The sequence below is a fragment of the Pelecanus crispus genome, chromosome 2 (genome assembly GCF_030463565.1).
Source record: "Pelecanus crispus isolate bPelCri1 chromosome 2, bPelCri1.pri, whole genome shotgun sequence".
NCBI lineage: Eukaryota > Metazoa > Chordata > Aves > Pelecaniformes > Pelecanidae > Pelecanus > Pelecanus crispus.
This window is the reverse complement of record NC_134644.1, coordinates 128,190,342-128,208,337: the sequence shown is the minus strand read 5'-3', so window position 1 is coordinate 128,208,337 and position 17,996 is coordinate 128,190,342. Positions and strand designations below refer to the sequence as shown.

At 39.6% G+C, this 17,996-nt stretch overlaps 1 protein-coding gene across 1 annotated transcript in view; it reads right to left on the bottom strand.

The window, feature by feature from the left end:
* The window catches only part of SPIDR (scaffold protein involved in DNA repair), a 207,322-nt gene that overhangs the window by 57,712 nt on the left and 131,614 nt on the right, over positions 1 to 17,996 (bottom strand). The window contains exons 9-10 of the mRNA XM_075704705.1: positions 13,098 to 13,308; positions 10,992 to 11,242 (exon numbers count right to left, since the gene is read on the bottom strand). Of these exons, the coding sequence (XP_075560820.1) occupies positions 10,992 to 11,242; positions 13,098 to 13,308 (462 nt within the window). The remainder of the gene's footprint in view (positions 1 to 10,991; positions 11,243 to 13,097; positions 13,309 to 17,996) is intronic.

Below are 17,996 nucleotides of genomic sequence, written 5' to 3'. Positions count from 1 at the left end.
AAATTTAGCAGTCCAAACTGGTGTGTTCAAGTCTTGCAGGAATACTGCTTATTCCCGACTCATCCTAAGAGCTAAACAGAAAATACTTTCTGTATCTGCATAGCTGCAAAGCAGCATTTAAAAAGAATAGCTTTTAAACAAGCAATAAGCCATTTAAAGATGCAAATCTTATGATTTGCTACGCTAAATGTTTTTACACAAAATCCTCTTGAATCCTGGGAAATCTGTTGATCAAAAAGGTGCATGCTGTTCTAATATATGTCCTATGTCAGCACAAACAGCCTTCATGTAAACACACAGCCATGACTACCATGATCAGAAGCCCTTTATCCTGCGTAAGAGGTCTGCACGCTAATAGATGTCCTAGGCTAATGCTAACTAGCTACAGCTGGCTCGCAGCTATAAAAAGCATTAATGAAAACATAAATACTAACTTCTCCACTTCCCTCAGCCCGTACGTCAAGGCTGCGCAAAGGCATCACTTTCCAAGTGGTCTGTGTGAATGAACTGGCTGCTCCGAACCAGCTCGCTCTGGTTCTCCGAAGTTTGTTTACCGAACAGCGTGTGCAGAGACACACTGAGCACGGGGGACGCAGGGGGAGAGACCAACCACGTGGCCGCCCGGCTCACCCAGCAAATCCTCCGCCACCCCGAGCCCCGAGCTTTTAGTGACGGCTCAGATAAAGGAAGGAAATATCTGTTAACCAAGGGACTGACCCGTGGGCATCAAAATGTCAGTCTGCACTGAAGCCGATTCTTACAACGTATTACTATGTTTTGCTGCAACATTGCTTTGCTTTGCTGAACTGCTGTTATGAATTCGGTCGTAATAAATAATGCGTGCAGTGACATACACGGAGCAGAGAAACTTCATCATCCTTCAGAGTTCTGTGCGCTCTCAAAACTCACTACAGGATTTATATTTGCATTGTGCCAAATAGAAAACAAAACTGCAGATAAAAGAGACTCAGATTTCACCAGTATGTATACAGAAAAGGAAGAAGAAGAAGAAAAAAAATCTGTTTAATGGAAAAGAGGATGCATGCAACTCTGGGGTTACAAATTCAGACAAACATGAGGACACTGAAGTGCTACAACACCCAGCAATTTTTATTCAGTCATGCTGCGCGTGCACACACACACACTCTTTTTGTTATTCTTCGACGACTGGACTGTTTACCTGTGATTTTAAAATAGTTTTGTCCTGAAAACAGTTACTTTGTCGCTGTCTTTCTATGCATTTCCTCAGCGCGTGACCTCAGACAGAGAGAAATGCTTCAGGTCTTTGCTGGGAGGCCAGGCACACTGGCTTGCTATCCACTCTGCTAGGCTGAACACAATTCCTTCCAGTCCTGTGTTTGCTGGTTCCTAACAACTGTCACAAGCCAGCGTTGCCTCAACATTAGCCCACCTTACAGGAAAAAGGGGAGCCTTCTTTTGGAAGCACATAAAGCATGTATCAGTACTGCCTGTTTTCAAATTTATTTTTCATTTCAAAATACTGGATGTGTATCTTAAAACCTCAGCTTCTGAAGTTCCACCAGTAATTAAGAATTGCACTCAGCTTTTTTTCTTTTCCATTTTTATAGAGGAAACCCTTTACATGAAGCTGATGAAATTTTTGGTTCTTCACCCAAAAAGCTTAGAAACACTCAAAAGTACATTTAAAAAGAATTCTTATTTCCAAGTATCATGATTCTTCATTCTCACGATTTTGTCCAATGCATTATTTTTTTAATTTCCTCTGATTTGCACTACCCACACAGCAACTGCAACCATGTCAGTCACCCCCAAATCCAGCTTCTACGTATTTAACAAGGATCAAACAAAGGTTAGAACATAATCTGTTTGGCTATGCAGGAGTTTCCTAAATGTAACATAACAGATGTTATCCAACATGGCTCAACCCTTTGCAAGCATTTAAAAATAAATTAGCCGACTGCAGTTTGTTGATGTGCTGAGGTTACAACCTCCAAATTAGAGGTGGCACCTCTTTTTGCTTGGAGTTCTCCCCCTTCTACTTGGTGCATATAACCCGATTTCCAACTCATTTCTTACACATCCATGACCTTAGCAGAGTCCCTCCCCACTTACACTGCTGAAGTGCAGTCTGAGCGCCACCGATTCTCCTGACTGTTGAGGCATCCACTTCAAATGCTTGTTTTCTCAGGATGTTATTGCTCCAATTCTCCCCCAAACCCTGGCAGTCCAAATATGGATGATGACTCAGATACAGAGAAGTACCAAGGTATAGATGAGCTCCTATCACAGATACTTTTAATCATGACTGAACAGCCCAGGCTGCAGCAAGAAAGTTCAGGAGTTCTCAGCTCCCTTGTGAAGGAAATACGCACTTACGATTAAATAGAAAGAAAGAAATTGAAAACACTTTTGCAAAGATTAGGCACTGAATGTTTTTGCTAACAAGCTCTTCGACTTCCAATTTACATTATGTTACTATGGTCAGTTAATTTATAGCTCTATATTGAAGATGTGACATAACTTCTTGATCCAATCAAATTAATTTCCTTGCACATTTTTCCTCACGTCAAACAGAATTTACAAATTTTGACACATGTTCAGAGGCAGGGGAGAATGCATAATCCCGTTGTTACAGGACAAAGACAAGAACATCTGTAGCTATCATGACTAGATCATATTTGAGTTCAATAGTGGGGAAAGTTGCTGCCTCGGAGAGGAAATCCATAGCAGGAACTACATAGGCTCAAGGGAAATTAATGGGCAGACAGAAAGCTAACTTGCACAAAATGGTATTTTAATACCTTATGACCACTCTGATATTCCTCGTATGAGGACCTCAGTGGCAGCACAAGTTGCAAGTGTCAAATTGCAGCACAAATGCATGGAAAGTGGAAACACTGTAGAGACTTCACTGCATCTTGCACTGGAACTTCGCTCCTACCTGCTATCTGCATTTGTGTGTACGTGAAAGACAGCAGACAACAACTTCCCGGGCAGAGGACCCGGCACAAAGCCAGAGAGAGCCTGCTTGCTGCTTCCACTTCCATCTTTGCCTCCTTCCTTCCACTGCTGCAGACACAAGGAAGGCTACTGGGAGCAATCAATACTCTCACCCCACTGTCAGGCTGTATGAAGTCAGCTTTCAGATGTAGCCCTTGCACCTCTAGTTGCACAGATCAGTAAGCGCCTCTGAGCTGGAGTAAGCAGCTGCACAAAGATATTTACAGTTGGCTGGTGGTAATTGCCCGATGGCTCAGATTAACACCTCCAGAAGGGCAGGATCTGCTTCTGTGAGATCCTTCTCAATGACTGGCATACCACCAAAAGTAAGAGTGCCAGAGCAAGGACACCACTGATACAGAGAAATAATTTTTAAAATATGTCTATAAAATCCTGTTATCATGTGATATTGAATGAAACACAGCCCACAACACAAACATGACCAAACATTACACTCTGCAATTTCATGACATCATTCTTGGTCCATTTAAACATGAAACGTCTCTGAAATATATTTTGCATTCAGTCCTAGCCTTAAGCACTTGTAAAGCAGGTTGTCCAGAGGAGCTCAAACTGTAGCCAAACACAGGCCTCAAATCAGGTATCTAAATTCAGTGAGTTACAAAAACATTTCAAACATGGATCAGGCAGTAAGTATCAGGTGAATCATTTCCATCATTTCCTTTTTTCTTAATGTAGGACTAAAATTACGAAAATAACTAAATATCTCTCAACTACCATTCCACTTGAGTCCTTATACTGTGAAGTGTAATACACAGCAGTAAGTTCACCCCAGGCCTCTTTGCTCATCACTTTTCTCTCGTTTGAGGAGTATGTTTTCCAAACCCTGTGAAGCCCCCTTTAGCCAAAGAGGGGGCTGGGGCATTAACTGAAATGAGTTTGAGGATCTCAGCACAGCCTGCAGCAGATCCCTACCCAGTGTGATGTTGCTGACTGCCTTTGGTTGCAAGAAATGGAACAAAACCAGCAGGCACTGCAGCCAGTCAGGACTGGCACGTGAGCGTAAGATAACTGTGTTAAGTGCATTTATAAGTTACATACCAATTTTAAACCACAATGCTTACTGAAAGAATTAATTAAGATTGTCTTTTCTGAGGAGCTTTATTTTATTCGTATTGTTTGCAGTATCTTAATCTTTTGTATTCTGTAAAAGAAAATGTATAAAAGCTTAAGATACAGATGTACAGGCCTATGTCCCTTTCAAAGTCTGTCTTGTATTAATTACTAGAGTGTGCCCATAATTTTAAAACCACATAGGACAGTGTATTCCTGACTCTATACTCTTTGGGACAAAAGACCTTCTTCCTGAAAGGGTATGAGTATGTTCGTAACATCTTTCCAAGGAGTATTGATTTGTTATATCCAAACAGAAGCTTTTACAGAGCTGATAACAAAAAGTTATTTCTAAGAATCTTCCTTTTCAGAAATCTGCTATTGTATTAAATCTGTGCTGATGTTTCTTTGCACATCCGCTGATCCATGCAGATACTTAAGGTTGTGTGTACAAAGTTTACCTGCCCAAGCTGCACAGAAATTACGTGCAATATTTGAGTGGTTAAATTTCTCTCCCAACTGTTAGCTCCGTGTGTGTCCACCTAGGCATTTGTAACATTTATCATTGCTCATGGTCCTTGCCTTCTGTACCGTGGTAGCAGGAAAACAAATCCCAGAGACACAATCCGGCTTTTATAAAAGTTTCGGAGAGTTCCAGCATGACTTTAACACTTCTTCCAGGTCAGGACTGAAGTCATGTAGTCAGTGAAAGGTAGAGGTGTAAAACACACATGGAGGATTTCTGCTCTCAGTTCTGTCAACCACATAACTTTCAGAGATATAAAAATTCAAGGGGAAGAAAGGTCAAAACCAAGGGAAAGATTCTATACCTTTTATGTAGGCCATCTTAGAATAATTCTTGACAAATAATAGGTGCTGGAAAATTACTATTCCTGGTTTAAACCAGACAAAGTACAACAGCACGTACCTTGATTGTGGCTCTAGGGCTGGAAAATTACCTTTTCAAATTGTTCACTTTCTACTCCCTAGACTGGTCTCCACTATAGGACAACATACGGGGGACCACGTCACTCTTCGCATTCCCCCCATTTACATATTCCCTTGAAAACAATCAGTTGGGTGGATACAGCCATAAAACAGACAGCAACGGGAAATGAGATGTTCAGGTGCAATAAAGCTTCCCCAGCTTTCTAAAGCCCTGTATGCAATAATCAAATGTGGGAGGTGTGAAGAGGTATAGTTACAAGGTAAGTGGTGGTGAATACACAACTCTACATAATGATGCTTCCATACCACGTATCTGTCTCTCTATGTTATTTACATATCTCTGCAATTTCTCTATCGTGGGGAATACATCGGTAAGTAGAGCTACTCCGCCCTCTCGACCAACAAAAGGCTTGGGGTGGGTATGACTATTCTCTGTGAACATACTGGCACTTTACTGATCAGTCTAAGCACTTGAGTATGGAGGAAATGTAAGCCAGTAACCAGCGTCTCCTTTTTGCTTGATGCATACAGGAGCCTGCACACACAGCGTTGGCCATCTGACATTTGCTTTCTGTTCCTGCCCATTTGCTTTCCAAACAGACTGAATCCCTGTCACACTTGTGCTCTATGCTGGCTACTGTCTTCTTGAGACTCTTTTCTATATCAGCAGCTTTTACCACTGCCCTGATAAATTTTAGAACAATGGCAAATTGTTTAATTGCCTATTCCCAGTACAGGGCCGAAAAACAGTGGTGTATGTTGAGGGGTCCTTTTTTGTCTTTGTACAGAGTATATCAGATAAGAGTGCTTTCACCTTGCCCTTGGACAGAATAAGATTATGTAAATATTTAGCATTGAAAAATAAACGGTAATGTCAAATTAACAAATTGTTGTACTGCAGTGGCACTGGAAGCAGCCCAAGTTCCATCTATCTGTCTGCAGCATCAGCAGCAGGGAAAACAGACTTTCAGGGCTATCTGGGCAACAGCGCAGGGAAGCTACAGTGTTAAATATATAATACAATTTCATATCTCAGCTGGACAATGTGATACCAAAGCTGGTTTTCCAACAGTCTTTTATCCTTACTCTCTATTTTGGTGGCTCCAGTTTGAGAACTACAAATAGAGCAGCGTGGAGGCGAAAGGGATATTCCAAGTGTCAGGGAGTCTTAACCATGAATAAAAAAAAAAAGGAGAAGAAAAAAAAAAGAGAGACTTCAAAGCAGAAACAGGTTACTAGACCTTGAACCACAGCTGTTAGGAGAACTATTACAAGTCTGTCAAGTAGCAATTAGACTACTTTGCAAGAATATTAAAAGCACGTATCTTCACTTCTGAGAAGGATCTGAAAAGGGGGGAATCAGAAAAAACTTCTAGGTTATGGAGTACTCTCTACTGCACTTCAGTTACCTATTTCCTGTTTATTTCCCACTTGAAAAGTCACATCCCAGAAACATAATGTAATTTTTAAAAACTTGCATTTATGACCATTCCATTTAAAATGTTTTGTTGAAAAAACACAAAAAACAAATGGAATGCTGTAAACAGATTTAAGTCAGCCACAAAAAACATTCTGACAGATGTTAGCATCTGTGAACATGATCTTTCACGACAGTCCTTTCCAATCTGGGCTCTTTTCAAATAAGAAGACCTCCAGGGTTTTTTTTGTTGTTGTTTATTTCAATATGCTTTATAAAATTTAAGCTAGGTTTTCCATACCAGAAGGGTGACTTTTCAATATATTAGTCTACCTACTTGGAATGCCAGTTGCAGCACTTAACACTCAACTTTTAGTTGTGCATGCTGCCAGACAGGTTAACCCATTGACTAGATTTGTGTTAAGATAAACAGCAAAGATCATTAGATGAAGAAAAAGAGGAAAAAAGGAAATCCAACTTTGAAATGAATTAGTTTTACAGGATTACCACTTTCCAATAAAACTGTTTTACACAGAATTATGTAGGAACAGACTACTCAGAAACTTGCAACAACTTGCTAGAGCATAATGAATCCCAGCAACTGGCTATCATGTTTCTGGGGGCCTGCTCAGAAAGAGAAATGTGACTTTCCCCACACTTCTATTTCTTCCAGCCACTCAAACAAATCCTATTTTGCTCCCCAAGGGTCCTGCTTGCATGGTAGCAGGCCTTTCCACTTCTCTAAGATCTGGCAAATTGAAAACAAAAGAAAAAAGCAAACCCAAAAGAACTATTGATGACTAGTGCATCAAGGCAGATCACATTATTTTTTAAAGTAAATGTACTGTCCTTCTTTTGTTCTTGGAATAGAAAGTTATAGCAGGCTAGAGTGCTAACGTTCAGGTAGCAAGTAGGTCAAAACACATGCCAAGAGAAGTGTATGGAAAATTTCTCTAGTCACCCACAAAGATTTTAAAATGTGGATTCACAGCTATAGCTAGGATTGCTTTATATTAGCAGTGGTTAGCTTTTCCTTCTTAATAGACAACACCCTTTCCTGTCCAGCCTCCTCACCCAAATCTTTTGAGCGCTCTGACCAGTTTAACTGCCTAATAGTCCTAAAAATACATCTATTTTAGTTTCACCAACTACCACGCAACTAGCCCTGTCCTTCAAGGCATAAAACTGACCAGCTCTATTTTTTACTGAACTCACATGCCCCGCTCAAAACAAACAGATACTGGCAAGAGCAAAATCCAAATTATACACTGCTTTATCCCAAGAACACAAAGTACAAGGCCGATGCAGTGAGCGCCAGTGAGCTCCTCAGGTTGACAGGAGTCTCTTTGGGATCCTCATACGTGTAAGCCAGGCCTTTTTCAAAAAGAGTCAAAATAATCGGGTTTAGACAAACATGTGTTGTGTCATTAGCAAAAGTATCTCTCTCATCAGAGGGGAAAAGGCAGCAAAAAGTATGCCAGGAATGCTGGAAATGGGCAGTCACGGCGAGTCATATTTTCTTCTTTTTTTTTTCCCCCATGAAACTCCTTCAGCATGAAAAGTCCATTTGCGAGACCAGTTAATTACGGGGGGAAAAGGCAAATGATTCGACAACAATGCAGGGAATGTGGGACCAATTTATGTATGGCAGAAGCCGACGAACTTCTCAGTCTCTGTAACGATTTCTCAGCGTCCTCAGAAAACGCTTTAGATAGTTCAGCTAAACAGACTTAAACCCATCAGACGCATCCATTTGTCTGTCAGTAAAAGGCCATATTCTATATATGTGTATTTATGAACAATAAAGCTAGATGCATATATGCATTACAGTAATTTCTATGCTTTACTCGTGTTAGTTTTAATCCATTTCCTTACAATGAAAATACAGGTTTCTCCCACAATTTGCCAGTTTCTTTCTAGAAACTGGATGCCTCAAACAAAATGCATCACTTCCCCTGCTCCACATTTAATTTCATGCCTCTTTTCAGCTTACTTCGTTTTTTGTGCTTCCCTGTGGCAACAACATCTAGGTTATTGTGGAGTGCTAGAAAAGAAGATATAAAATAAAACAGCCCGTCTAAAATGCAGTATCTAATTAGAAAATTTTGTTCACAAAACAATGAATTATCTCACTCATATTGCCTCTTAAAATGCAAAGGTTTGCTTTTGTGGCAGTTTTACTTTACAAAAAGAAGTTTACAAAGAAAAAAAGAGGGTTTTTTAATTACAAAAGTACGAGCCATCAGTTGGTTCAAAGGACTGCCAGAGGGCGTTGGACCCTTTTGCTCACTATCAGGTGACAGACAAAGACATTTTTGATAGAGGAGAAAAGTCTCATGTGGATGCTTATCGGCCATGGAAATAGCAGCTGATAAAGCCCTACGAGGTGTTTTCATTCCTCAGTCTTTAAAAGAAGTGTTCGTTCTCTTCTTTGTAAAAGAGAAAGCGGATTGATTTTTCTCTTCAGGATCCAAAAGACAGTCTAATAGCTGTGAACGACAACAACCAAGCTCTTTTCTGAGCTGGGATATCTATAAAATTTGAGGAACTTTCCTAGAGGCCAGTTTAACAGCTGCACGTGAGAATACCCAGCTACAGCATGTACTCAGAAGCAATGGACTCTCATTTTTTTATTTTATTTCTATTTCAAGTTTGACATAAGAAGTCCAATCTGAGCTTTCTCTTTTCTTTCACCCCATTCCTGTGAAGGGTGTGGGCTCAGGCAGGTTACTACCTCAAACTGTGTGATTGCTAGTTAAGTATATTTTTGGCTAAAAGTTAGAAAGGAAATATGGAGATGGTCTTATCATTGGAACTCTGCCAGAACTGATTTGTTAAAAATCAGCTTGAATAATAGACTGTCAGCTGCCCTGACTTTTGACCAAATGTAGCCCCCTGGAAGAAAATCTACATGGAGGAATACTGTCCTCAAAATCACATACTGATGTGGGGCTGGTAAAGTGCATTTCCTCTCACTTTTTTTAAAAATATATATTATAGCAAGAAAGAATTAAATATAAAGCAATGAGTTCACACAACAAGATGTACCCATTACTTTTTAAAAAAATAATGCAAGTTAAGGTCAATATAACTGTTGTATGTAAAGGAGCTTTCAAAAAATATTGGGGACAAGGCTGTTGATAATTACTTTCCTTGTGGGTGATGACCGAGCTTGCATTTTAGGAAAAAACAATCTTCCTAAGTTCCTCCTGGAGGAATTTTATTGATCAAAATGAGTGCTGTAAATTATCCGGTGGCTTACAAGGTAGCAAGAATTGGCAGAATTCCAGTATTTCAAAAGCTCGGGAAGAAGGACCTGTGAGCATGATACTACCCACCAGCAGGGTGGCTTACAGGAACTCAAATTCTTCAAACCTTTGAAGAATCCCTTCAAAGCCTATTGCAAATTACATCTGGAGAGTTCTCAATGGGACCTTTTAAACTAATTACACCTCTCCACTCAGGTCCTAAACTCCACAGGAAGACAGATCTCCTAATGTCCTGAAAGGCTGAACTTAGAACCTTTATATGAGCTCTGCCACTGTAACGCCCTTTAATAAGCCTCCTGAATGAAAACAAAATCCAATGTATCTTATCTTTTAAAATTTTAAGCCAGCATGAACCAAAAGTTAGTGCAAAACCAAAGGAAGAAAATTTAGTAATAGACACAGTGATCTCAGACCCCGAGTTGCTGAGGAGGACTTTGAAATCAGTCTTTGGTCTCAAACCTTGAGGATCATAAAAGGAGAAGGAAAGGATTCAACAGTTCAGTACCGGTCAGAAGGGAAAACTGTGTCGTATGTTTTGTAGTTAAGAAAACAAGTTCCCATTCTTGATGCCCTACACTGAAAACAGACCAGTGTTAGGATGCAAAGACTAAAACAGAAGAGGCTAAAACCACTAGTCTAAAGCTCTATGCTCCGTGGGTTTTGTGTATAAGATTTCTGCGTTAGTGTTAATGTTTTGATGCTGGATCACTTTTTACTGCAGAGGAGCTGAACTGCTGTGAGCTCCAGATTTCCAGAAGTCAACAGGAGCTTTTTCCAGTGGCTTCACAATGGAAGTTTGCATGTGTACACCTGTGTTTCTCTAATGGCATCTGTGCAAAATCCGAATTTTAGAAAAGCCTTTTGGTTCTCCATCTCTCTATGTATATCTCTCTTGTTTCAGAAGACCACTCTATGAGCATAACTTCTTAGCATAGCATACTGGAGACTGAAATAGGTAAATGGGAAGTAACAGTTATTCTGTGAAACTCAAGGAACTCAAGATGTCAATGATCATCACTGGTTTTAAATTAACTTCCCATTAATTAATTTTCAATCTTCCTGTTGTCTGTTGATGACATGAACTACAGACAGATCCTTCCCTCCTCTGGGCAGGACTACTTCTGTGTCACACTATACCTACTAAAAAACTACACTACTTCCATAAAGAGCCCTGTGCCTTACTGAGCATGCTTATTCCCTGCAAGCTGATGGCTAAGAACGACACTTCCGAACTCCCTCGTCTTTGGTTTCTCATATATCACAGCCTCAACAGGAAAATCCCCATGCATCTTACTACTCACCTAACATTTGGTGGATCTGAATTTATGATGGGTGTTGCACAAAGAGGCTTGTTTCCTTGAACGTGGCTTCTGTAACTTTCTCTTGCAGGCAAACAGTACACCCTTTGGATAACGACTCGTACCTGCGCTTCTCTCCATCCCACTGCTCCCTGGGTTTCCACCATTTCAAGCAGAGAATCATTAACAGCACTCCATGCTAAGGGATGCTGTTTCAAATCGCCGTTGTTACGGATTTGCGGAGCACAAGCAACCTGGTGGTGAAGGAAACCCCATTAATAGAAGCATTTCACAGAACCTTGAAACAATGTAGTGCTAAAGAGTGAAACTTCAGCATGAAAAGTCACTGCAAGAAGTGCAAAATCAGTTTCAAAATACTTACTACACCTAAACTAACTTACAGACTAATGGCCAGAATTTATTGTGGATTTTTAATGAACACTCAAGAGAGTTGAGCACACGGTGCTCTCCTGTACTTAACCGGTGCTCTGGACTGAGCTAACTCAATCCATGAGAGATGAGGGTGACACCAGCAGGAAAACAGAACTGGTATTAGTCTTTATGATTCTTCCCCTTGAACTGAGTTTCATTTTTACTTCTTTGATGGTCTTTCCTTCCTCTTTTCCTTCCTCTTCCAAAAAAGGCGTAAAATCCTTGAATGCTTCTGGACTTTCAGATTAAGTTGAAAATGAACAGGTCTCTAGTTTTATAGAACAGTACATTAGTCCTCAGACTTACACAGTTCAATGTAAAATGTTTCAAAAAGAATTAGATGATTAACGAAAAACATAAAACTTTAAAAGTAAAAACTTTATTCTTTCACTACTTCCAAAACATATGATATGAATAAAATCTTCCAAACTTTCAAAATAAATTTTATTAATAAAATCATGCTACATTTTGCCTTAATCTAAATGAGTAATTTAATTAATTTTAATTTTAAAATAAATCTCTTCTAGTAAAAATTGTATGCAAGTATAGACTAACACGGTCTACATATAGGCTCCTTCCCAGCACAAGCCAAATTTCTATTTTCACATTGAACCTGCTTTTATAAAAAGCTGGGTGCCAAGAAAGGTTTTCAGAGTATTACAGACTGTGCCATAAGCATTATCCACCAGTAGAGAAGGAGAATTTGCAGTATTTAGAAGAAAACTGTGGTACAACACTACCCCTTGTCTACAAAGCGGTTGCAATAAAACTTGTCTACTGAGTTTTAAATGAAGTGGTTTTGTTTGTTAGGAACCATGAGGGGAAAAAGTAAATTGTTCTGGTTTTCGAATACCACAGCAGAAGCTTTTTACAAGGTAGAGTCGAAACAAGAAAGGAGATTAGGATTTGATTTATGTAACTTTTTCATTCCCAGGCCTATAATGGGAATGATATATAAAGCAAATACAAAATGTTGACACTCAGTGTTGTTCCATCAAACTTGTAGGGCCAAAATTCTCAAATAACATGTATTAAGAATGATTTTGGGTGGCCAATATAAAGCCTTTACAAGAGCCTTACTTTCAGAAAGTGCTGGCACAGACTATCAGAAAACCAGATCCCTTAAAATACCTCAGCTCGTACAACCACAGCTAGAGAGATGCACCGTCAGTAGTCATTTTAATATAAACAAAGTCAAAATAGGAAAGCAAACAAACTGAAAGGGCGGGAAATGGGGGTGGTGTTACCAATTGATGCTTTAAAGAAAGGACAGAATCAATTAGGAAATGAGTTAAGAAATAGGAATAGGAAAAGGGAATGTTTATTTAAAATAATATCTTGAGTTAGCAGAAAACAGATTTTATTTCAAATAAAGCTTAGCTATTCAGCTATAAGAGGTAAGAGAAAAATCAATGAAAGACCAAGATACAATTACTATTTAGCACAGTAGTGAGACTCCAGCAAAATAACCTCACAGCAGTTCAGCATCTGGATGGGCCAAAAGCTTCTGCTAAGAAAATATTATTAAAATAAACACTGCATATTATTCAGCCTTGGCTAAATGAAAGGAGAAACTGAACAGGTCAGTAATTTAGAATTTTTGTTTTTGTTATATTTCCAAACATCTGTTCACCAACTTCTTACCAAGTGCTAAACTGCGAACCAAATGGACCTTACCTGATTATCTGAAGATTCCTGGTGTAAGTCATCACCAAGGTCATCTAGTCTGAATGTCTGTGCCAAAGATACAATATTCTTCCTAATAAGCATCTTCGTAAGACCGTACGTCTTCTCTCTCATTTCTGAATGTTCACTGAGTAGCACCTTCTGACTAAAATATGTATTCATGATAACAGGAACATCTGCATTTTTGAGAAGCAATTTTTGCCTGGAAAAAAATAATTTAAGCAGTGTCAAATCCATTACAAATTAAACTACCAATAAGCACTATTTTAAAACATGTGTTGTGTTGTATTTCTCTCCCCTTTTTTCTATACTTACCACTAAAACACTCAAAGGTGTGTTATCCAAATTGCAGATAAACCACCCCATAGATACTGTCAGCTTGGATCAGCCCTATTAGCTCAGGCACAGCCCTGGGCGAGTGGAGCTCCACTGCATCCAGGGACAACTTAACCTGGAAGCCGGCTGTGCTGACGAGCCCTGGGAACCCCATGTGGCTTCACACAGAAGCTACTTGGTGTCTCTGCGTTGTCAGCACAGAACCAAGAGCACCAGGAACCCCTGCATACAGTTACTGAGGTAAAAGCCATGTACGAAAGGTTATTAATTCTGCTCTGTGTTAATTCATACAATCATAGAATCATAGACTCATGGAATGCTTTGGGTTGGAAGGGACCTTTAGAGGTCATCTAGCCCAACCCCCCTGCAGTGAGCAGGGACAGCTTTAACCAGATCAGGTTGCTCAGAGCCCCGTCCAACCTGACCTTGAGTGTTGCCAGGGATGGGGCCTCCACCACCTCTCTGGGCAACCTGTTCCAGTGCTTCACCACCCTCATTGTAAAAAACTTCTTTCTAATGTCTAGTCTAAATCTATTCTTCTTTAGTTTAAATCCGTTATTCCTTGTCCTGTCGCAACAGGCCTTGCTAAAAAGATTCTCCCCATCTTTCCTGTAGGCCCCCTTTAAGTACTGAAAGGCCGCAATCAGGTCTCCCCGCAGCCTTCTCTTCTCCAGGCTGAACAACCCCAACTCTCTCAGCCTGGCCTCGTAGCAGAGGTGCTCCTCACGCTCGTTCAGAGCGCTGGCTCTGCTGGACCCAGCCTGGCCCCTGCAGACCAGGACATCCCTCTCTGGTGAGTGCTTCCCACCAAGCCGAATTCATTCTCATTGCAGCCAGCAGCAAGCTGTTCCTTCTGCTCTTTCTCCTGTCTTTTTCTAAACACAAAATCTTATGCTTTTCCTACAATATGCCGCATATTATTTTGCCTGTGTGTTTGCTGCTGTCATAAACGCACTCTCCAAGACCCAGTTTTGGTTTCTAGTGACAATGTCAATTCCCAAACAGCTTCACATGAAGCAATTTCTCACCTAGCAGATTAAGGTAACAGTTGCAGAATCTCTAAACACACAATAATTTAATGCCAAAGCATGTCTCAGTGTTGGGATTTTTTCATACGCTAGTATCACAATCATACGTTCAGAAATACGCTTTTTATACTCACAGGATACAAATCTAATGAAGTCAGCTAACAAAAACAATCAGTAATCTCATTTTCTAGAGACCATCAAAACAGAAACAGAATTCACTTAGTGACTTTATTGCAGGCTGTGTTTTTCTACTATTAGATTTGTATCGCTTGGGAGTAAAACAAGGCCTCCTGCCTTGGCAGCAAAGCTGAGCTGACCTGAGTTCAGAAGGAACTTCAGGACTTCAGTCTCCAGGCTGCTCAACACTCACATTATGCAGATGAAGCAAGTTTTCGCATCTATGGCATTATTTCTCAAAATGTATCCATGGAAAGTTAAAAAAACCAAAACAAACCCCACTCAAAAATACTTATTTCTGATCTCGGTCCATACAAGATCTTGACCATGGTCTGTTTGATAACAGATTCCTTCATTCTCTACAGAGTGGATAGCTAAATGGAAATTAATGCATACGTATGTTCAAAAGAATAGGAAGAATTACAGCAAGTTGTTAAATACAATCCCAAGTTTTTTATAATTAGGAAAATAATGCAACAGGAGGATGATCTCTGCCATTTAGAAAAAAGTATACATTTAAAACTAAGCTTGCAACTTAAGACTATGAATCATACACACAAATTGTAAAAAAAGATGTATTGCTTCTGTCTGTGAACACTCATGGAAGTTACGATTTTAAATACAAAATTCGTGAAAAGTTACATCATAAAACTAAGTACTGAACTTCACCACGATGCCTTACTGCCATCTGTAAACTCTTCAGATCTAAGTGAGCAGTAGTTCATCCCTAAGGGGCACTCAGTCCCTTGACTCCAGGTGAATTTGCTAACAAAGGTCCGAGTTAAGAAGAGCATGAGAGTAGCTCACAAGGCTGCCAAGTTGACATTGCCTGATAATTTTCTGCATTACAGGATTAAAACTGAGGAATTAGTTGGGTCAGCAAACCAAGACATCTCTGATCTTATGAGATTTTTAAACTGTCACTACCCCCTTTTTTCTGAAGAACAAAAATGTATATGAAGTTTGCTACAGATCTCAGAACAGTTTGGGCTGTCTTTATATGCAGATGTGGAATGAAAATTTTAGCACCTACTTTCTTGAGACGTCTGTGCTCAGACCCAAAGTAAACAGGAAATCTCTCTGAACACGAGACTGTTACGTCACTAATGTCAGAAGAATGTTTGCTTGATCTAAATAATCTCATTCTCTAAAAAAATACTGACGTTAGTAGCAAATCATTCGCAGGAACTCTGAGGTTTATGGTTTTATTTTTATTTTCCTGTGTAGATATGTGATCAGCTTTTTCTTTTTTTTTAAAGGCAGGTAGGTTTTACTGATACTCAAATTACGTGTACCATGGTTTTGCTATGCCTATGTATGCATTCCATGCCTTGAGTACTTTTATAACCACCAAGAGCTTTCTCAGCTCAGTTTTCATCTTATCTTTACATAGGTAATGCATAAATTAACGACCACTCGCCATTTCCAGAAAGCAAAAAAAGGACATACATACACTTTCAGGAGAAGCCCCCCATTTCTTACCTTCAATTAGTTCATGAAAAACACTTCCCTTAATGAATCATTTATCTTAGACTTGCACAGGTGTCCACAGACTTAGCAGTAACTCTTCAGCTAAGTCAGAGGAATAATCACAGCAGTCTACTTAAATCTTCCCTATTTCTCAATGGACGGATTCCTCCCCATAGGAAATGAAAACGACCAGCAATAGATAGAAAGAATAACCAATTGAAATGAAAGAAATCAGAAAAAAGTTTGTAATAAGCTCAGTATTTTGTGTACAGGTGGATGGCTAAATCGAAATACTTTATATATAGATAGAAATATATATAGTATACAAGATAATGTATATTCTCTCTATATAATATACAGTAAAGATATATTTTATAGATATTATTCTGAAGTTTTATATATATATATTCTTCAATATGAAGAATAGAATTATTAATATAATATGAATTAATTGAATGAAAATTCTGTCTTTTTCCACAAATTCTTCCTAGTATTGCTTAGCTCAAATAAGCTCTGCAGGATGGGAGTTGTGATCATCATCATGGCAGAAAACTCTGTATTGCCACTGTATATTGCTCATACTGTTCTCTTTGCAACAAAGGCGACGATGTTAGAAACACACATACACACCTTAATTCTTTTTGTCTGCTTGCAAGATACAGACTAGGGCAAAGAAAGCCTACCAAGCTGGAACAGTTTGGGGGGGGGAATTACTTCCCCAAGCAATCCCTGTGGTCCTGAGCTGCATGTGTTGCCCCTGTGCCTGAGACACCATAACCGATCACCTCAACCTTCTCTATCTTTTCCAGCTGCAGATTCTCTACAGCCAGAAGTAGTCCTGCTCTGTAGGATAGAGGGTACACTCTGTAGCATCCTCTTAACACATAGCGTTAAATGGGCATTTCAAGCCTTCTGTGACCTCTCTTAAATTTCTTCTTTTCTATCTGTTTCATTATTGTTAAAAGCTTATTTTCAAAGAATGAAAGACATCATCTCATTCAGCAAATCCCACAGAGACAATGGAAAGAAAATAAAGTTCACTACAGACTTAAAAAAAAAACAACCAACCCTCTCTTGTACTCTCTGATTTTCTTCTTGCTCAGCAAAGTATATTTAAATGTTGGATTAGTAGCTGACTTCCTTAATAACTGCCTTTAGAGGAAAGGTCGTTTGTAATGACCTGAAGTAGAGACTGTGAACTTTTTATACTACAGGGCATTTTTTTTCCTGGTATGTAGACAATCAGCAATTGCCGTAACTAGTCACACGCTAAAGGAACATGAGGCAATAATGTTATTTTTTTTCTTTTCCAGCAGCAGCTTGCTTCTCTCTCCAAGGACGTAGCTTGCTTTTTCTCTTCCTCCCTCCTATGATGAAATGACTATCTGGCAGAGTAGAAGCAGGAGATGTCCTTGCCTACTTCCCCGTTAATCGTGCTCTATCACCATTCGAGATACAAAACACTGCAGAAACTTAGAGCATGGCATGATATAAAGTAGCTGTGAGGCAGGGTCTTAATCCTGCTGCCGAATAGTCGGCAGGTTTGCACTGCGGTCGGCCCCACGCAGCCTATCCACAGGCTCAGCCAGCAAGAAGTTGTGACTCTATGGCAGCAGCTAGCTCAGAAACCACACGCTTCCGCTCAGTTCTGCTGACATCAAACGGTGGTGCTGGTTCATAAACTCGAGATGACTCTGGATCACTTTAAATTAGAGCACATATTTTTTTGTTTGCTCTCCCTGGGTATTTTATTGGGCTTTTTTCTCTTTTCTTTTACAAAGTGTAAAATGCCTAGAGCATTTTTTGAAGAGTACATTGCATTAACTGAACACTCTTAACATTTCAGTGACCTACAACATGCACTGTAATTATGAAACAG